Genomic DNA, 22,799 nt, shown 5'->3' on the forward strand with positions numbered 1-22,799 from the left:
TTCGTCTGTATTTGAATTCACAGTATTATCCGTACGAGAATCTACAAGGTGATGTGAATGTGATGTACGGGATGTTCGCCAGCTTTCGCTCTATTATTACAACAAACCGGAAGACGACTGTCCCCCTTAGAGTATTTCAGATTTCAAAGAAAACGTAAGGTTGATAATCATCGATTTTTCCAGACAAAACGAATCGCTTAAAGCCGTATATCTGCATATCGATTTTGAGACCATGAACAATATACCACCATAAACGGCCGCCTATTGTCTCATTATTTACGATACTATCGTCACATAAACTCCGCTAACAGGAATAGTGGAAAAGGTTATGTAATGTGGGTGGATCAAGGAAAAGAGAAAAAACGCTATCGACGACAGTTAAGCTGTTGATGATAGTATTGAGCGCAAGCTGGTATTACGGTTGGAATAATTTGAGTGGTTTTGCGTTGAAGACAACTATCATGAATATCACGTCAACGTTGTTACCAATAGTTAACACTACCATGACAAACGTTAGAAGCACACTGTATAAGAAGTCCCCATTTCCTAGAAACACAATTGATTATGAAAAAATAGCGGAAGAAAAGGAAGAAATGGTCGGGTTACCCTCACCATTTCTATGTTGAAAGTATGAAAAGGCTTCATCCGACTACACAAATCAGTAGTTATTGAGCATCCGTCATAAAAGGAGGACGAGATGTATATTCAAAAGACGACAGTCGATCGTTACTGGAAGTAATTTTACATAACATCGACGATCAACATTTACTTGAAAATACAAAACCAACGACAACGTAGAAAACGAAACCAGCGAAGAATCACAAAAATAAAAAACCGCGTAGTATATTTTAAGATAAACATTCACTTGAAAAAACGAACGCAAAGATCAAGAAGGTGTGTAAGGGGGGGGGGGAGAAGAATGGAGGGGTATTTTCTACCAACGTGATTTTGTAGGCATCGATGCGGAAGTAACGAAGACTTTATACACGGATGAGTGTTCGTCATGGAAGGAGTTATCGAGTATCACGGCTTTCTAAGCAAACGAGATGAGTTTGTGGTTAAGGAACTTTCTGTTTCGGTGATAGCTGTTATATGATTTTTCATTTTCGTTCACCGTACCTGAAGTCCGAGTTGACATCTAAATACAAACGGATGGTCGCTTGGTTGGAGAGGAATTTTCACAAAATCGATTGGAATTACGGCGAAGCCGTATACAACGACGATATAATGAAGGCGTTATGTTTGCAGTTCGCTACGATACACCCCAAAGGACTAGAGAAAGCGGAATTTTTTCGCCGTTTCACAACGATGTTCGTCAGATACCAGAGGACGTACCGAAGCCGAATTTAAATTATATCGTAAGTTTTTCGTACCACACGTACAAGACGAGTGTAAAATGTGAATTACAACATGGTTGTTTCTACATTAAATGGTTGAAACTGTAGAAAGCCGTTGGATCTTGTGAGGGAAGACGACCGTTTGTGTTCGTTTGAAAAAACAAACGCGGAAAACAAAGAAGAATTGATCAAAAACGGTTATTACTATTCCTTTAACGAATTGTGTGTAAAATGTTGTTGGTGCAACGAAAGGATCGATGCGCATTACCACTCAACGCGATATCAAAAGTGCATCAAGAAAAACGTTCCGCTTTCGTTCGAACATGTTGTTCCGCGTCGAGTAACTTTGTAGAGCTCAGTTTGCTGCAAGATGTTGATGAATCTACATCTTTGGTTAGAGATCTCAATTATAGTTGTAGCCTTCTATCTTGGTTTAATGCCGGGAATATTGTTTATGCTTGCCTTGAATCACTTACAAATATGCAAGAAAAAAACGAAAACATAGATAAAAAAGATTCGAGTGTTTTACGATAGGCCTATTAAGCAGAGATTTCACTCGTGTAAAAAAAATCCCTGCTACCTCGTGGGTGGAGTGGAAACCTAACCGATAAATTATATTTTTTCCCCTTAAAGAAGTACCCGATGTGTAATATCATCCGAATTTTACGGATGGATGTGGATATAACGGCATCGGTGTGGATTATTAGATTTTTTCCAAATCATCGCGTAAGAACGTTGCGTTATCTTATGAAATTACAATCGTTGCGTTTCCTCGGGCAAAAAGTACAACCGTACACGTTCACAATTTCAATACGGTTAGAGTGGATTTCAATTACGCCGCAACCTACTCATTACTTCACAGCGGATTACAAGATTATGTAGACAATTTAAAAATCGATACTGTAGACGGTTTGTGTAGACATTATATTCATTATGGTGAGGGTAAGGTATAATAGGAAATCATTAATTATCGGATTTATAATATATAGTAACAATGGAGAAGACTTTTACCGATTTGATTAACGAGGTTTATTGTGTCGTATATTTGCAAATATTGTTTTATGATGCTTGTCGCCCACTCGGTTCACTGTGGTGATAATGATGAAATACATCCTATCGATTGGAAGAAATTCGACTATTGCGGACGTGGACTACAAGAATACTTGTATTCGTGCGAATTAATTATTAACAAAGTGAAAAGACTGCACGCTATGATACGCGCAAACAAATACGAAGTGTTATGGAAAACTCCGTTCGCCTGTACAGTTATCGATAAAAACGAACTCTACCGGTTTTTTTTCAAAATTGCCGAGGAAGGTGATGGTAAGGAGGCAGATCACACACGCAATTATTCGAGTGTGAGCTCTGCGAGTGTGAAGATGGGCACCATAGCATTTATTAACGCTTTCAACGATGAAGATAGTTTTCTAAAGAAGCTAGCGTTCAGGAGGTTGACCGATCTTCATATCGGTGTAGGCTACGTGCTGTTGGATATGAGAAAAGTATTTACTCAATACGGTGACTTCCGTATTTGCGTAATGCTGTAAGACAGCGAAGCGGGTGTACTTGCTTCGAAACCTTATTACCAAAGATATATATAAATAGATTTACCGAGGACGAATTGGACGTTTTAAGAAATCGTTTGATGGAATTAACTTATTATGGAAAGAAAAAAAAGACGACGATGAGGATATAAAAGTTAGTTTGTAAAATCTTGCAGTCGACGAGTGTTTGTAGGCCTATCGAGGAAAGATTTCACTCTAAAGAAAATCTCAACGCTCCGCAGTTGCTACTTCCTGGGTGGTGTGGAAATGCAACTCCATAATTGTATTTCTTTTGTGTTAGTAAAGGTAGCAATAACATTATTTAAAATTAATAAATAAGCAAGTCGAAACATGCTCGTGGGGTTGATAAGCATTTCCTGTTTTAAAAGTAATGACTAATTAGTTTTTGTTCTTATCGAAGGCGAGTGGTTGAGTGTGGTAGATAAGATAGTATAAATTCGTAGAATACAGGACGTGATTGTTGATGAGCAGGTCGAAATATGCTCTCTTTTTTCAAGATTGTGTCTGTGATAGGAACGGGTATAAATTGGTTGCTCCTGAACTTGTTAGAATCATTCTACAGCCGCCTGTTGAATAAGACGAATTATGTCTGTTTCGTCGAAAAACGAATTTACTGTACTTCTGAACAAGAAGATTTCACATTTAGCTGACACCAAGAGCGTCGGTGATCTCGTTGTTGGAATACAATACGAAATAAAGTCATGGAGTAAGGTATCAACTAAGTACAGTGTAGTCTCGTTGATCGAGGCAGAAGATGAAAAATTTAACAGTTTTCTTACGAGGAGATTCGTAGAAGCGATGACCAAAGATGACCTTAACCGTGTTATCGAAATGAAGTTAAACCTAGTCTTCAAGGGCCGAATTGGAAAGGCGTACGATGTCATATTCGAATAAACTATAAAACATTCAAAAAATAGTCCTCTTCAGGACTACATCACATTACATAAACAATAAAAAAATACACACATAAACACACACACACAAACTCTTTAAAACCCCATACAATAATGTAACTAACTATTGTTTTAAAACATTATTTATTTACATTTATTGAATGCAGTGGTTCCAAGACCCGTGACACGACAAGATATTGGATTTATCCACTATCAATTGTGTCACAAATGGTGAGGAGAGTGTTTAACAAAATTGGGTGTATTGTTCTATTTTTAAAACGTTAGCTACACCGCTTTTAGTCCTGTAGTTATTTCGTATTCAAAACTTCACGCAGGTGTCTTAGTCGTCTGGTTGCTTGTCTATAAAAAATTCATTTGTGTTTCTGCATTCGACGTGAACGGTTGTACCCTACATGACTTATAAAAATAAAAACAATGAATATTTCATTAACAAAGTATGTACGGCTTTTGTGTTACAACAATTTTTATAATTACTGTAGAGTGCCTCTTGGTCTTCAACGAAACGTATAGACAAACGTTAAGTCTCGGGTGTAAAATACGTCAATAAAAATCCATACTACAATCTTTCGAAAGATTTTAGTTCTCGAAGACTTACTTTCAGACCGCGGTTTATGTCTTCCTACATCGCTGAGGTTCGGGTTGTTGTCATCAGAGTCCTGAATTCGCCAATCAGACGTAGATTACGTCGAAGAGGTGACGTTAGAAATTCACAGAACAGTTTAAAAATCATAGAAAAATAGTAGCTTCAAATCATACAAAATGTGTCAGGATATCATCATACCTATCATATGAATTTTTCCGAGTTGTGGAGGGTGGACTTGTTGTGGTGGGGGAGAGTCTATAAATATGATGTACCCTAGTGAAGTAGTTTATTCTTTGAGAAACGTTCGAGGTGTAAACGTTATGGATCTGTTTTCTGAAAACGATGTTCGCCTACGCGTCGGTAGCCGACTTTTTAAACCTTCGCCTACGTGTTTTAAACTGAAACACAGTTACGTATATATTGATGATTTATCTGAACACAAATTCGATAAAAACGGTGATTACCTGGTCTTAAAGTTAGTTTTGGATGATGACAGAAGTGGACGAAAATATTATTGCGAATTTGAATTCGGTAAAAACGCTATGGCTCTTATAAATGGAAAAGAGGTACGATTTTCTGGGTTCTACGGTAAAGACGATAACGTGAAAGCTGTCAAAATAAACCATTCTCCGAATATGACGCTGGACGCGTCGACATTAAAAGATCATAATAATTCTTGTCGAAAAAACAACGTTTTCTTTGTAAACAAGAATGTAGCAAAAGAAAAAAGAAGAACCTCTCACGTTGCGACTGACGGAGGACTTTTCTTTAGAATGTGCGATGAGACCGATTGTTGTACCAAAGGTGACGCTGAACCGCTGTTGGTCGCGCAGGTCACGCAAGAAAATTCAGACTTTGATTACGTTAAAATGAACCTATACATGAGAGGGCGTCACATCACTTGTGTTTATTTTATACTGTATAAGAATTATAATACAAAATGCAAAGAAGATGAAGAAGAAAACCATCCATCAATTCGAATTTTTTAAATAAGTCCTTTTAAGGACTACAACAAATTACACAACTCAAAAAGCCACACACACAAAACAAAAACACTTTAAACCTCCATACAGTAATGAATTTACTATTGTTTTATTTAAAAATATAGTTTTTACAATTACTATATGTAGTGATTACAAGGCCCGTGACATGATCTGATATTGGTTCCAGCCACTTTCAAATTATGTTAGAAATGGTGTGGAAAGTGTTTAAATTATATTTTTATACACAAAATACGAATCTGTCTCACATTCTCTTTTCTTTGAATTATCAATCACACCCATCCAGTCCAAAGTGTGTGTGTGTGTGTGTGTGTGTGTGTGTGTGTGTGTGTGTGTGTGTGTGTGTGTGTTAGTATGTGTAGGCGAAACCATAAATACGCAATTAAATCTAATTTTTTGTCACAGGATTAAACATGTTCATTTCTTGTGATGATTGTCATCCGTCGTTCCTCCTCGCATGCGTCGGCAGAGCTTCACGATTGGTCAACAATGGTGGCACGCGTGTCGCCACTGCATCGACCCGTGTCGATCGGTTCTGCGTTTTTCAGTCGAGCGCCACATTTCGTATGGTGAACATCGTCGCTCCGCACTCGCAGCCACCACCTTCCGGTGCACGACGACGACGAGAACCTAGCGCGCGGCGGCATCCTCCCGGTGACCATCAAGACGACCAGGAACATACTCAAGGTACGTCCTCACGATTAGCAGGGCGGTCTCCCTGTCATTGTCGTTGTCGTGTCGTCGTTGTTGTCATCGTCGTCGGCGGCCGCGCCCTCGAGGTACGTATATTTTTTTATGGGTGTGGAAAGCGTGTATCCTGTCAAACAGGATTAAGCATGATTAATTCCTGTAACAGAGAATTTGCGCGCCGCCTCCGCATCGACCTGCGTCGATCGATCATTCTTCCGTCGAGCGCCACGCACGGTAAACATCTCTGCGCCGCATGCACGCGTAGCCACCTCCTGGTGCACAACGACCACGACAACGAGAACCTCGCACTACCTCCCGGTGCCCGCCACGATGACCAGGCTTTGAGGTACGTCTAAATTTGTTGACAGGGCGTGGCCGGTGAATGCGCAGCCACCTTCTGGATGTCGAGAACTTAACTCGGTGATGACTTTCGGTGCCCGCAACGACGACCAGAACCATTTTGTCTAAAGTTTTATTCACACACAAAAACACACACAGACTAGTGTGACGTTAAAACATGACGACACCTACTGCGGCGATGGTTATAGGTACTAACAATAAAATATTGAAATTATTTACATCGACTTATGTACAACGAATTTCACTCCGTTTGTCGGTCAGCTGCTGTAGCCGAAAGCTCTAAGGCGTCAGCCAACCGACTCGCAACCAACCGACGACCGTTCGAAACTTAGCCGTTCCATATTTTTTTCACTTAAAATATTGTTCATTTACTCAATTGGACCGCTCAAAAAAACGTCACAACAGCTGTTCTACAACCTTTGAAATATTACTTAAATAATTAATATATAATACAAACAATATAGTTACGTTGGTAACACTGCAGCTACTAGCGCCACTCACCTCACTAATTCAATATGGCCGACCATCGACATCTTGGATTCGTGACGTCATACAATATGGCTGACAGCTGCTATTTTGGATTTGACGCTAGTATTCCTATTTCTGTATTATTTATCTGAAATATAATATTGTCTTTTCAGGCTCCCTAAATAAATAAATTTTCAAGATATAAAATGAGCTAGTTTAACCTTGGTTAAAAAGATAATAATCACTTAATCTTTAAAAATCACAAACTCCACCTATCAAACCAGACAAAAGAACTCTTTTCGTGTAATTCAATACAGTATTTAGGCTTAAGTGAAAGCTATATTATTATACTTTTGTTATCATTTTTAATACATTACAGATCCATTATAAAGATTTTTCCAGTAGTTTATCAAATTAAAAGGAAAAGATTTTTTTTATAGAAAAAACGTTATTTCTCCATGAATTTCTGAATGATATAATTAAAAAAATAAATAATAATAGTTAAAACCTGAACTTTTTGCATTTCTGTTAAACGTGTGCTTAAAAATGTTTTCAGCGGCCTTCTAAAATGTTGTTTATTCTGTCGTTATTTAACTTACTATTATTTCATCTATTTTTATTTTAAATGCACTATTATTTTTTAATTTAATTATTAACCGCGTATTTTGTTACTCTGATTACTGTTTTCCAATGATATGTCTAGGCAGATACTCTGGTAGATCGTTTTGTTTTTCCGTGAAGTAGCTTTACTTACCCGTTCCTAATGTAATCTATACTTAATGCATTGTTACGTACAGATCAAAATAATATATTTATTTGTTAGATCGATAACGAACTCGATATTTTAATACTAAATTCTAGTTAAGTAAATAATAAGAATAATTATCGTAGAAGAATAATCGGCTATAAATATTGCTTACCGGTTTCAAAAGAGGCGTCAAAACAAAGATGTCCTTTTTTAGCTTTGCCGCTGTGACCCGGGGGTCTCATAACAACTCTAGATACATTACCCGCACCACCTTCATTGTCACTATCTTCACTTTCTGTTGAAAAAATAAAGATTTTAATACAATTCTCAGTTAATTTATTTATTTCACTTTTATTTGTACAATTAAAATATAAAATAGCAAATAATTTCATAATTTATTATGTACTGTAGTTATTGAACATGTAAACTCTGTGTCGTTTGAAAATATATAATATACATGCAGGTGATTCAGAAAAACCAGACATTTTTAAAACTAATTATTTTTATAAAAATATTGTATTAAATAAATTTGTTTATAACATTTAAATAGTAAAAAAATGCCGTTTATCCCTCCCTATATATATTTTATTTTAACATAATACATTTTACAAAACGATTCTACATTATTATTATAAACAAACATCATAAACAATATAAGTTACCTTCACCAAGACATTGTGAAATAACACATCAGTACAAACATATCAAATAATTTTACAATTTAACTATAAGCTATAACAATATGCCAGTCTCGTAAGCATACAAATTACCAGTACAAATCATCCTCTTTCCTGCCAGTTACAATACAAAATTCTACAGCAATTCAACTACAAGCGTGGATACCTAAAGCTACAATATAACATTCCATGAATAGTGGCCTAGCATTTAGCCTTTGCATTAAACATAGTACAAACTATCCAAATAATACTTAACAAAATCGGTAGCCGTCCTGAGTAATGGATTCCTACCAGTTATTATGAAAGTAATAGAGAGTATAATAATTGAAGGAATCCAGAAAGGGACAAAAAAAGAACCCTTTTTGTAAAGAATGGGTCCTTTTAACAATCGTTCTTTATTATACTGCCCGCTGTCACACAACGAACACCTGTTGTACGGTGAGAAGAGACCAGGTCCAGGTATGGAATTCATGGCAACAAAAAAAACGTACCAGACCAACAAAAAAAGATGAAGTTTATGTTTCTGAAGGATGCAGATAAATTATTGTACAGTCGTAACCCCACTATTAAGTATAAAGGCTGTGTAATCAGCTGAGTTCGAGTTCATAAGTACCTAGGTGTTTTATTTGATGAGAAGATGTTGGTTAGCAACTGCATTAGGCAAGTAACGCTGGACGCCGTCTCTCTGATGCACAAGCTTAGAAGGATTTTTTGAAAGGATTACGGGCTGTCGGGCCCTCATTTGTATTTGGTATACCGAGGTGTCTTCGAAAGCATGACCTCTTACGCAGCGTCCGTTTGGGCGCATAGTTTGGATAGAAATCGAGCACTTATTCAAAATTTAAGGATTAAGCGCAGAGCCTCAATTGCCGGGCCAGTACCAGAGTGGAACGGTGATCTCAATGCACCGGTTCTAATTTCGAACAGTTGCCCTGCGGAAGAGGCTTTACAGCCTCACGATGGATGCATGGCAGCAAGAATGGCACACCATTACTAAGGGAAAGTCCTTGTATAGATTTATACAGGACTTGGGGGGATAGTATGTCTCTTCTTCGTTTTTATGGGCTACGGGAGCCCGAGTGCTCTCTAACCATGCAAATTTAAACCAATATTTATTTCGTTTCCGTTTGGCAGCTGATGAGCTTTACGTCTGCTGGAAGGTCGAGTCGAACGAACACATTATGTTCGACTGCACAGTCGAAATAATGTTGGGGAGCCAGAACCCAGACCACCCTGGAACTTACAGGTTAAGGGGAAAATTGGCCACTCACAAAGGGCCAGTTAATGTAGCAAGAGCCGCATGGTCGGATTGTGTGGGACTTTTGTGATACGGTTCCTTCGTTAACCCGACATCAGTAGTTAACCTAAGGGAAAAGACTCCTACCATGCTACTGTAGGAAGCTAACTGAGAGATATCCGTGGCTATCAGCCAGAATAAGTCTCCAAGCGCTTTAATGGTGGAAAGGTACTTGCTGGCATTCAGCGACCTAGGCGTGGCAGCGAATTGTTGTCTTTGATGAAATAAATTTAATTATTGTTAGTCATATATGTTTTAGTAGTTGACGAGGTGCGCCTACCCATTTTAGTGATATATGACAAGTGGGCAGTGGAACACACAAGCGAGTGGTGTATGGTACCACGCTTTTCCGCTCCCGCTTTTAGGTTAGCTCTTGAAGCTAGTTAGGACTCTGGTCGCTAAACTGTTTCGAGGCTTCGTAGCCGTTTGTGGCACACACATTCGATCTTATGCTTTAAGGCGACCGAATGGGGTGGTGGCGGGAGGATTGCCAAGCAAACCAATTCGTCAAGACTTACGCGGCTACCATTGCTACTTCCTGCTATTCTTTAGCACGTCGCAACATGTGAGCCACAGTGTTCTCAGGTGTTAACCACCGTCGGTAATGCCGTTCTTTCAACTCATTCCACCTAGAGCAGTCGTATAATGTATGCTGTGGTGTTTCTGCAAGTCCGCAATGGATGCGGTTTGGAAACCCTTTCCGTCTAAACTTTTGGCGATAGACCCTGAACTCTCCATGGCCAGAGAGAAGCTGACAGACATAATAATTCACTTCTATATGCTTTCTCCCCAGCCAAGCCACTAATTATGGGATCTGCCTCCGGTCCAAGCCGCCGTGCGCGCTTTATCCCACCTTGTCTTCCACTTTTCTACAATAAGGGATGCAGCATCTGGCCTTTGCATGCTTATCATACACTCGCTTCAATTGCAGGCCTCGTTGACGAATTGGAAGGACGCTCGCCAGGAAGGATTGCCTCTCTTTACACAAAAATTATCCTGTACGCAGTCACCACTTTCAGCGCCGCTCTCCGCTGCAGCAAGGAACGTCATCAATCCCGCATTCTTCCACTTTTTTAGGGTCTCGAACCAAGTTGGAACCGCATATAGAACAATCGATGTCGCTACTGACATCAAGAGCCGTGTAATCATCCGTGTCCCTTCCCTATTCCCCACGAGCCTTTAATGGGTATGAGTATAGCCTTCTACGTCTTGGCTGTAACTTTCGAGACGTTTTTGTTAAACAGACCAGACCTCTCCAGCTACAGCCTTAGGTACTTGAAAAACCATGCCGCGGACACCCGGAAACCATCCACATATATTGAAACTATCCACATGTCTTCCTGACGAACATTTGTACTATCCGACTGTACTATCCGCATGACGATGAATCGAACGGTGCAAAGTTCTTATGAAAGCAGCTCGAAAAATCTCGATAACACCGCCTGAAGGTTTCTTTTACATTGCTGAACCTGTTTCCTCAAAATTATGTATCCATGTGCTGATGGTATGCGATCGTGGCATCTTAACGATTTCGGCGTAGCCTTCACGCTGTCATTATTTTCATTAAAGGTTTTGATGGTAAATAGCCTTACATGCAGTCCTTACGGCAAGCCCATTTTTATGAAACAGGATCTTTTGAAATAATTTAATACTATTTTATATAAGTAAATTTAATTCTATTATTTTTGTAATATTATTCATTCGATCTATTTGAATTGTTCAGTTCAAATCCGGCTCACACAGCGGTAGAGACTCACAGCTCACAGTTCGTTAATTTAATTCGTAAAGTTTGCGCTTCAACTGCCAAACCTCTACTGCTACATCTACGTACATAGTTTCTTCGAGCTGAAATATATCTAAAAACTTTCTGAGTTATGCCAAGAAACACGGGTAAAACGTTGGTTGAGATTTATCAAATTGTTTTTTGTATATCCCGAACAAACAAAAACTCTCTTCCCGTTTATATAATAGTACGAGGTTAAGTCAATTATTATCCGAAATTTAGTTATATTTTTGTTTATGTTGGTAGTACGGTCGTGTTGCGTATATAACGCATGCATGGTTTAATTGTAGTTATGTCTGTGCAGGTTTGATGTTGCTAGGTTAGTTTCATTATCGCTGCCCAGCCGTTGACCATGGCTTCTTTGCTTTCAGTTTTCACCAAAGAAGAGCAACATTCAGTGATCCGTTTTTTTTGTGGTCGGAAGGTGTATCAGGGGCCGAATTCATCGAAGATTTTGGTACAGTACGGGAACAGTGTGTTGCCGCAACGAAGTGTCTACGAATGGATTGAAAAATGAAAAAATGGTCACACAAGTGTTACGCACGACGATGGAGCCGGACGACCGTTTACCGCCACAAATGAGGAAAATATTGAGTGTGCACGTGACATGGTTTTCTTAGACAGAATAGTAAATATTGATGAAGATGGGTCCCAAAACAACCCACACAGTTACTAAACAAACGGGCTTGGACATCTGACAAAAATATTTGGATCGCTATGGTAACGAACGGGACATCTTCTTAGACAGAATCATCACTGGTGACGAAACATGGATCCATCATTACGAACTGGAGAGTAAATGGCAGAGTATGGAATGGAAACATGCAAAAATTCGCCCTGCTAAAAAATCAAGACCCAACCCTCCGCAGGAAAACTGATGCTTACGGTTTTTTGGGACTCACAAGGCCCGGCACTGAACATTATGAGGAAAGGGGCACGAAAATAAACGGTGCGCGTTACAGTGAGATGCTTACTGCGAAGGTGAAGCCTGCAATTTGAAGCAAACGCCGAAGACTGCTGTCGAAAGGTGTTGTGTTGTTGCACGACAATGCCCGTCTACATACTGCTGCCCACACTGCTGAAACGCTCCAGAAACTCAACTTTGAAGTACTGGCTCATCCTCCGTAGGATCAGGTAGTCATCAGGATTACCTGATCTTGTCCCTTCTGACTAACATTTGTTTTGTCTACTCAAAGAGACACTAACGGGCCGTCGATTTACCTCAGACGAAACAGTGAAAGAGTCGGTGCATTCCTGGCTCGCACCTCAACCGAAAACCTTCTTTTATGAGGGCATCAGGAAGCTTGTGCAACGATGGACCAAGTGCGTTTAAATGCAACGGGACTATGTTGAAAAATGAAGTACATGTAAGTTTCCTATTTGTATTGCAATAAAATTTATAACTACATTGCGGATAATAATTCACTTACCCTCGTATAAATTGCTGCTAAAATAAGATTTAAGAGTTCAAATTTTCAAATTTCAAATGAAAAAATTTTTGATTTTGTGGGCTCCCTTAATCTGCGGAGACAAGTTAATAAATTGTTTTTTATAACGAAGTAATCCTTAGCAAACTAAATAAAAGACAAAACGTTTCAAAATATTGAAAAAATAAAGTACACCTATTATGACAGCAATGAAAATAATTACTTCTTATTTCGGGTCCGGAATATATTGTAGAAGCCATAACTACTTAAATTTCATTCCCCTTTTTTAACGCGATAAACAAAATTAAATGAAATTGTTTTTCTTTATTTATATAAATTAAAAGAATTAGACAAAAAAATAGAATATTATATTTTTTAGAGGTAGAGAATAAATTTAAAAAATGAATTTCTAAAAATATTCATACATAGGTTAAGCTTACCGAGTTTGCTTAAGTAAATTTTTTCTAAAACTAACAACCCCTCCAATAAAGGCTACAACAAGGACTTAAGTTTATAAATAAAGGTTTTCTGCGTTTAAAGTCTGGGATTTATTATTTTGGAAAGTTGTAGACATTTTTTAATAGCCTTATGTATGTTGTATAAAAGTAGTACGTAAACAGGGGTACGAGCGCCAAATCCAAAATGGCAACTTTCGGCCATCTTGGATGACGTCACGAATTCAAGATTTCAGTATTCGGCCGTCTTGGATTAGTGTAGTAATCCAAGATGGGCGACTGCCGCCATCTTGGATTTGGCGCCCCCTATTTCTGTACAACTTATAAAATACCACATTTTTTTAATATTAAAACCTAAGGGCGATAGAGCAAAAAAGAAAAATACATATTCAAATTTTTAAAAAGGGTTGATATATTCAACAAGTCATTTTTGATTATTTATACATTTAATGTAGGTAACAAATTTGCCAAAGTACATTTTTTTCTAAAGTGCCTCTGAAGATAATCGAAACCGGTTTGTTCACGATATTACCCACCCTCTGAACAAATCTTGAAAACAATTAATATGATTAACGCCCCATATATAGAAACATTTGAGCCAAATTTGAGGAAAATCGGTTCGGTCAATCCTGCGATATATGCCCAAACGTAGTGCAACACATACCGACATACGTAATAAATATGTACGCTCGTATATTTGTTATACATATGGTTTTTCTGCGAGATGAATTAGTTTGATCCTAAAACGTGAAGATTAACAAAACTTCCAACAATCCATTTTTCACACGATTTCCATACTTTCCCCTTTAAAGTAGCTATTCTAGTTATATTCGTCGGAAAAGTAAAAATAATAATAAAATCATAGATTCTTAGAACGTATTTCAGTCTTTCAATATAATAACCGTAATAAAAACGGTAATGTTTACATTATTCTTCTAATATGTATAATTTTCATAAATTATCAGAACAAATTTCTTACATAAAAATAACATAAATAACAACCATCATAGAAAAACTCTACACAAAAGGAACAGATGCCCCTTCACAGTTGTCAGTCCAACCTACAGATACAGCAAAATAATATTAAGTTCATTCCAATATTGGTAATAGGTAATAATAAATTAAATTTTAATAATTGAATTTATTTATCAACCGCCCATTCTCATGTACTTTGTTGTTTCCTGTATAAACACCAATTTATTCCAATCCTACACACCATTGAGGATTTCTGTAATCTCATTATCTCTATAACTCTACAAACCCAGAAACCAGACTGCATCAGTAATAATCGAAGAGCATAAGAATAAAGCATTAATAAAAAAAGGAGTCCGACAAGCATATTCCCTACCCCTGTTACTTTATAAATCTTTACATAGAACTACTGGTTAATGAGTTTAAAGAATAATTTAGATCCGGAGTAACAGTACAAGGTGAAAAGATAAAGATACTACGATTTGCGGTTGTTATAATAATTCTAGCCGAGAGTAAAAAAGAATTATAAGAAACAATACATAGCACGGATGAAGTCCTACGAAAGAACTTTGGATGAAAATGAAGAAGAAAAAAACGAAACTAATGAAATGTAGTAGAAGTAATGTAGATGGACCGCTGAATACAAAAATAGGACGAGAAAAGGCTATGAAGGGAAAAGAATTTTGTTATTTGGGAAGTAGAATTACTAAAGATGGACGAAGCAGGAGCGGTATAAAATGCCGAGTAGCACAGGGAAACGAGATTTCAATCAGAAATATAATTTGTTTACATCAAAAATGAATATAAATGTCAGGAAAACTTTTTTGAAAGTATATATTTGGAACGTAGCTTTATAAGGAAGTGAAACTTGGACGATCGGAACACCTGAGAAGAAAAGATTAGAAGCTTTTGAAATATGGCTTTGGCTATAGGAGAATGAAAAAATCAGATGGGTGGATAAAGTGACAAATGTAGAGGTTTTGCGGCAAATCGATGAAGAAAGAAGCATTTGGTAAAATATAGTTAAAAGAAGAGACAGACTTATAGATCACAACTTACGGAATCCTGGAATTTGTATTTGAGAGACAGGTATATGGGAAACAGTTTGCAGGCAGGCAATGTTTGGAATATAGAAATCAAATTGTCAGGGGTATACGATGTAGGGGATATTCCGAAATGAAACGTCGTACTAGATAGGAAATCTTGGAGAGCTGCATCAAACCAGTCAAATGGCTGAAGATAAAAAAATAACGTCACTCCTATGTAACCCATTTTTATTGAATCATTCCATTCCCATGTCACTTAACATTGAGCATTTCTTTAAAAATAATGGAGGACGTCTTCTTCCTCTTCCACAAAAAAGAGTAGTTGCATCGCTGTTTGGTTTATTGTTTAACGATAGAATAGTTGACTTTAAAAATAATACTCGTATGTCCTCTGCTAAATTTATCATTTATACATTTTTCATCCCCCGATATCATGTTTTTGTAAATTAAATGGCATTCTTATCTAATCCTGCGTGTTCCATCCGTTTACACTCTGCGTCCTCTAACTTTAATATCTTTACTTCCTTAATATTTAATATCTTTTACTTCCTAACATTTCTTGCAAAATAAAGCGTGTAATTGTATTTGTCCGCCAGATTCATTCAGCTTTTACATCGACCGCATTTTCTTTGAGTCATAATTTCGATAAATCACTTTGTCGACCTAAGTCTTGTTTATTACTTATTTATTATTCTTTTTTACGTACTAAAATGTTTACGTAAAGCTTCTGAAACAATAAATCGCTTCCTATTTCCATGTTACAACATGTAATTTGAAGAAAATCTATATAATAAAAAAAAAATGAAAATATTTTGTTCGTGTAAAATTTTTGAAGTTCCTCTCTAACTTCCCCTGATAATACCTCGGCCCTGTACAAAACCACTGATTTATATATGAGAACAAATAACTCTATTCTCCTAAGTCAATAATGGAATCCTTACTCGTATAGTTATCTCATAAACTGTTAAGTACTATTTTTCCTGCTTCAACTTTTTCCATGAATTAACGCTCGAATGATATTGTAGAAGAAATCATCACGATGAAGTATTCACATTTATTTGTTACTGCGATTGGGTTTCCGCCAGCGGAAGTTTATTATGGTTTTTCTAGTATTTTTTTTTTGCCTCTGCTTCCCGGAGCTGGATACACATCAAAGCATCACACAGCTCCGGCTAGTGCCTTTGCCTCTAACCACAAGGGCGGGCAGCCAGACCCGGCTATGCTGTTCCCAGCAACCCCACCTCCACAACCGGGTCTTGGTCTTTTGTGCCTACCTCAACAGGGTAACCCCTAAGGGAAACCTTGCCGGTACTCGATCTTAATAGCACAGGGACTCGAGAGTCCCCTACTTTCATCGCCGCCGCCCACCGGTGTAACACATTCACATGGAAAGACGACGACTGCAGCCGAGGATGTCTCTCACCCCCCCTAGCTTCCCTTTCTTTTTCTTTTAGTATCCCCGACACGAATGTTGCTATCGCGTGAAAATTATCCTCACTTGCCAGCATGATCTCTACCATGAACTCTCGCCGATCACCCCCCGTGTTCCCGCACACCCTCGCCGCTGCACTTCCCATCTTGGGGACTAGAATACCAAATGCTCGGGTGTGTCAGAATCCCCACAATAAGGGTAGTTGGGATCCTCCGCCCTTCTCTGGCCGCACAGGTAGCTCCTAAAGACTCCATGCCCTGTCAAGAAATGTGAGCCAGAAGTTGGTCTCACCAAACTTCCTCCCGAACCACACCTTGGTCTAGGGTATCATTGGTATGCTTGGCATTTCTCTCGCCACCATCCCATTCCATCACCCTAAAGCATAAGACCGAATGTCTGTGTCACAAACGGCTACTGATCCTCGAAATAGTTTAGGGACCAGTGTCCTAAATAGCTCCTAGAGCTTACCTAATAGCGTGAGCCGACTAAGCACGGTATCATACACCACTCGCTTATGTGTCCACCGCGCGCTTGTCATATACCACTAAAATGGGTAGGCGCACCACGTCAACTACTAAAAATATATATGACATCCATAAATAATAATTTACTTCGTCAAAGCAGCAATTCGCTGCCACGCCTAGGCCGCTGAATTCCAGCAAGTATCTGTCCACCATTAAAGCGCTTGGAGCCTTAATCTGGCTGGTAGCCAGCCATATCTCTCTGTTAGTTTCCAACAGTATTGCGGTAGGAGTCTTTTTCCTTAGGTAAACTACTAATGTCGATTGAACAAAGCAACCGCATCAAGGAACTCCCACATGGTCTGACAATGCCGCTCACGTCACATTGATTCGCTGCTTGTAAGGGGCCAATTTTCCCCTTGACCTCTAAGTTTCAGGGTGATCTGAGTTCTGGCTCTCCCAAGAGCTGGGCAGTCGAATATTATGTGTTCGTTCGACTGGACCTCCCGCAGATGCACAGCTCGTCAGCTGCCAGGCGGAACCGAAACAAATATTGGTTTAAAACCGTCATACTGATGTATGTGGTCCTTTCCTGCGATAACCGTCAACCTTTGTCTAGCATCCACTCTCCAACAGTAGCTATTGCAGTATTAGCCGCCTCAGGAACTGCTTCTTCCGTTCTTGCTACCACGACGAGGGCAAGGTCGTCTGCATAAGCAATTGTAGTCACACCGTCCAGATAACGCAGCTTCAGAACTCCATCATATACTCATACACCATGTTCTGTAGCAGGGGACCCAGGACTGGTCCTGGGGCACCCCGCTTGTGGAGCGAAACCTCAGCTCCGAACTTCCAAGTTTACAGATTAGGTTCCTTTCATCTAAATAGCTTTGGACCATTCTTCTCATGCACCCGTTTATGCCCCACTCCCGCATCGTCTGGACAATTGACTACCAGCTGACGGACTTAAAGACATTTCTTACATCCAGGAAAACCACTACTAATATCTTCCTGGTCCTCCAGGTGCAGGCTGCTGCTTTATCCACTATCCTTACGTGTCATCCACGACTCTACAATCGACGCGGTCCTTGACTGCGTCGATCTTAGAAGTCCCCGCTCTGAAGCCATATTATCCTTCATGATGTCTTCCTTTGGCCAGTATCGCCTCTTTTACATAGCTCTCCATCATCCTCTCAAGTAATTTACAGATGTTATTAATTAGACAACAGCCTGACCGAAGACGCTTCCACTGCATTATTCTTCTTTATCAAAACGAGCCTCGCTCGATTCTATTGCTTCGGAATGTGTCCTTGTCTCAGTACAGCCTTCATCTTCCTGAAGGTGTCTACTGGTGCCTCATCCACCAAAATACGCACAATTTCTACCGGGAACTCTTCCGGGCCCGGACTCTTATGTAACTTCATTCTCCTGCCCGCCCGCATGAGCTCTTCAGTACGGAATGGCGGGATATCCTCCACCTCTATCTCCTCTCTGGGAGGTTCCTCCCGGTCTGGAAACAGTGCTCTCACTGCTGTCCTGACTCGCGCCTTAGTTAATGTCGGCAAAGTTCGAAAAAGTTTCCCAACCACTAGTTGATAGCCACGAGCCCACGGGTCGTTGTCGATATCAAGGCATAACTCCTTCCTAGATTTACTCTTCGCCTGTTTAATTGCAGCTTTCAAGGCGACACGAGACGCCGTATACTGTGATCGGGTACGTTCCATCAGTGTAGGATCATCTCTTCGATTAGCCCTTTCCTTAGTCCATGCTTGTTTGTGCAGCCACCCAATTTCCTCACACCACCATACACGTGCTGCCTTCGAGGCCTGCTATAGGTGACTCCAGTTACTCTGCATTTATCTTGCATAATGTTCACAAATTCATCTGGCGTTACCCTCTCCGCTAATATTTGACGTATTCCCTGCGCAATCTTCATACAGCCCTTCTTAGAAGTGGTCAGTTTTGTCAGCGGTTTTATTTTCTGTTGGGCGTCCGAGTCGTACCGAATCATTAGATGATCCGATAGGCTCTCCTCCTGCAGAACCTCCCAATTACAGTAATCGCCGATTTTGTCTTCGTTGGTAAACACAAAGTCGAGCACCGAACGCTACTCCCTCCGTACTAATGTGTCACCTTCTTCGTTAAAACAAGCCCCAAAGCGCTCGCCCATTCACTTAAGTATCGTCCTCATAGTGTAGTAGCACGACCAATAAGATCGGGAGGCTTAGCGTTAAAGTCTCCCGCTACTAGGACTTTTCTATCTCTGTTTCTGTTTACTTTATGGCTAAGGTCTTCCAAAAAGTCAACGAATTCTTCAATGTTTGTATTTGGCAACAACTATATACCACCATCTCTCCCAGGTCAGCACACACATATCCTCGTCCCGCATCATTTGCTACTATCGATGGACTATTCACTGGGAACCCTATCGCCGTCTTGCCCGTGAGGTCCACCAACCATCGAGGCCCTGCCACCACCGCCGCGTTCGTTTCAGTCACAAGTATTATGTCGACGTTCTCTCTCTGTGCGACGTCGTAACAGAAATCGATAGCCCGTCGGCTCTTATTCGCATTAAATAGCAGCTATCTCATTTTTTCGTGCATCTGCCTGTCCCGTGGCCCTCCGCACCACAAAACGCACAGGCTGCTGGGTCCTCACTCTGTGCCCTCTTATGTTCTACTTTCCCGCAGTTTAAAAAAGGTTTCTACGATCGGTACTCTGAAAATTTGATGCCACGTGGCCTGTCCCCCAGCACCTGTAGCAGCTATCAGCTCTCTCTTGCACATAAGCGCAACAGTGCACCCATCCGATGCGTATTTGATTCTCAGGAAGTCTAACCGCTGCGCGGTAACTAGTAACAATTCTGTCGTTCCGAGTTTCTCCAAAGGTAGGACGTACTAATGTCACTCTAAATTCCTCCTCCTCAACAAGCACCTTTCCTGAACAGGAAATCCAACACTGCGTGTTGGATTTCCTGTTCAGTTGTTTCCCTGTCGGTGTCTTTAGTGTGTACTATGGCTGTTAGGTTCCCTCTTGTCCTGAAATCAACATAGAGATCGACAGCTTTGTTACGCAGTGTATTTTTTTAACTCTTCTGCCTTCTGTGATCCCTTAACTCTTATACAAAGTTCGCTCCTCTTCTGAGCGACAGACGTTCACCCGTCTCCTCCTGTGTTACGGTCTCCTTCATTTGTCTCTGGAGATCAGCATAAGTCTTACCAGTCGCTTTCACTACCAAAATTCTACTTTCCGCGACCGCTGGAGTAGATCTCTCAACTCCTGGCAATTTTGCTCTTTGTATTCTCTCGTTCGAAGAGGCGGTAAAGATTCTAATCGAGTCCTCCCGTCCTCTGCCTGCATATGCCACCATCTTCTCTATCATACGGCCAGGTCTACCTTCCGGTATGACAAACGTCAGTTTCTGCGATTCATTAAAAATCGCTCTGATCCCCAGCATATCGCGGCCAGTGTCTTCTGTTCTCCGTCCGCCAACGCGTAGTGCACTGTATAACGCTTGTTTCTCACAGCTGGCGCACTTCTACCCATAATTGTTGTACCATCCCGTGTAACATCTCCGGGCTTAAATTCATGTTTTCGCAGTAATTCCGTTACATCACCGGTCTGTAGTACTGATCGTCCCTCAGTTTGTCGCCCCGATAGATCGTACAACTGCGCCACGTCACCTTTCGCTTCCGCTACATTTTTAATCTACCTCAGGTTCTTTAACATCTCCGCTGGTCAATCTCTGGTCACCAGCTGCACGAGCTCCTCGTCATCAATATCTTTCTCCTTGATTTTGATCATGTCTCTGCCTCTGATTTCCTCAGTCTGAGTCGCCTATGTTATATTGACTAAAGGAGGCGAGATTTCCTTCGGCGCCCTGCAGCTCTTTGAATAATCTGGTAAGCTCCTTTTCATGGTCGATTATATGCTTCTGTAATCCAGCTTCTAAGTGTTGCTTTAAGGTAAATAAACGCACTCCCAGCTGATTCACCAGGTCATCCATGCTCCCCGGACTTACCTCCTCTTCCTCAGATGACGGCGGTCGGATGCTCTTCTTCGCAGACTTAGCTTCAGCCTTCTTCACCATGATCGGAGGCTTAGAATTGCCTGGAACCTCCATTTTTTCATATTTTAGGGAACTACGCCTCTCCATCACACGGTATCTTCAAATAATTGTCAGACTCGGTTAGAGCGCTCAATTCTGCGTTATTAGACACTCCACATGTCTATTTCTGGGGGCTTTGAGGATCCGAAAATGTATTTCTCCAAGTCCGGGGTCGGATTTATGGCGGAGGGGAATGCGGGAGGGGTCGGGGTAGGTAGAGATCCAAAAGGGTTTGACAAAATTCGGAAGGGTTGCAAGGGAATGGATTATGAAGTTTCCCCTTATTATTGTACTAGCTTGCACTTAGAATATTTCAGCCTATTCACCAGTATAAATTGCGAAACTTTTTGTAAGTCCTTGTTTGTCTCTATATTGATGACGTCACCTTCTTGTCCGATCTTGTCAATCAACTTAGAATATTTCTGCTCTGAAATAGGTTATGTTGTACCTACTCTCCTATAGTTTAACATGTAAAAAAACAGCACTTTACAAAAATCTAAATAACTGGTTAGTCCGTAGTCCAATTTTCACCAAATTTTGTACACACGTCCAGTAAATGTCCACCAAAAATTTCCGATTGTCCAAATTACTTCAATCATCAAAACTCCTGTCCAAAAAAACACTTCAGCGTGGAGCTAAAAATTAGTCAACCGTACAGCTCGGAATCCTCAACTCGACTTGTTTTTTTCTAGTATTGCCTCTGGATTCCATCGCAGTATCCTTTTTATATCGTTTTAAACTTATCAGTTATACTTTGCTTTATCTTTGTATTTGGTGTTAATAAAACAATATTATCTGTGTGCAACAGCAATTTCACTACGATAAGATCCGTAATTTCAAGCCGTCTACCGATTTCGTAATGAAAATCGTTAAAAAAGTGTAAAAAAAACCTTAGGTCCTTACATTGTCAAAGAGGTACCCGTCAACCCATACCTATGAATAGTATTACTATATATAAACGTTATAAAATTTGGATAACTTTATTCGATATCCTTATACAGAACTATTTGTAAATTAAAGCCTTAGAAGAGAGGAAGATATTTTTGAACACTTTTAACGCACACTGAAATTATATCATAGAGACATGTTTATAAAATTCCAATGAGATCCGATTATTCCCGGGAATTTTATTATTTTATCCCTTACTAATATTTGATTTCAATTCACTCAAACTGAAATCCCTATATAATTCTTCATCTACCACAAAAAATATTGCACAAGCCGTCGGGCCTGTATTTATACTTTTATTCAGCATTTATGCAAATAATTGTACTATGCATTTAAATCTACTTTCCCACCGATCTTAGATGTCTTGTTTTTAAAACTCTTAGTTAAACTTCAGAACACCTTTGAATTATTTATTTTTCATAATTAGTATAAATCTGTGAATAATATTCTACTCATTTTTCGAGATATAGTCTTTTTTAGTCTGCGTACATTCGCTTTTAAATGAATTAGAATCGTTCGTCCACAAT

The 22,799-nt window shown here is 39.6% G+C and overlaps 1 protein-coding gene across 1 annotated transcript in view; it reads right to left on the bottom strand.

The window, feature by feature from the left end:
• The window catches only part of LOC142324295 (cytosolic carboxypeptidase 6-like), a 99,391-nt gene that overhangs the window by 74,380 nt on the left and 2,212 nt on the right, over positions 1-22,799 (bottom strand). The window contains exon 2 of the mRNA XM_075365223.1: positions 7,839-7,961. Within this exon, the coding sequence (XP_075221338.1) occupies positions 7,839-7,961 (123 nt within the window). The remainder of the gene's footprint in view (positions 1-7,838; positions 7,962-22,799) is intronic.

This window comes from Lycorma delicatula, chromosome 4, assembly GCF_047948215.1.
Source record: "Lycorma delicatula isolate Av1 chromosome 4, ASM4794821v1, whole genome shotgun sequence".
In the NCBI taxonomy this organism is placed as follows: domain Eukaryota; kingdom Metazoa; phylum Arthropoda; class Insecta; order Hemiptera; family Fulgoridae; genus Lycorma; species Lycorma delicatula.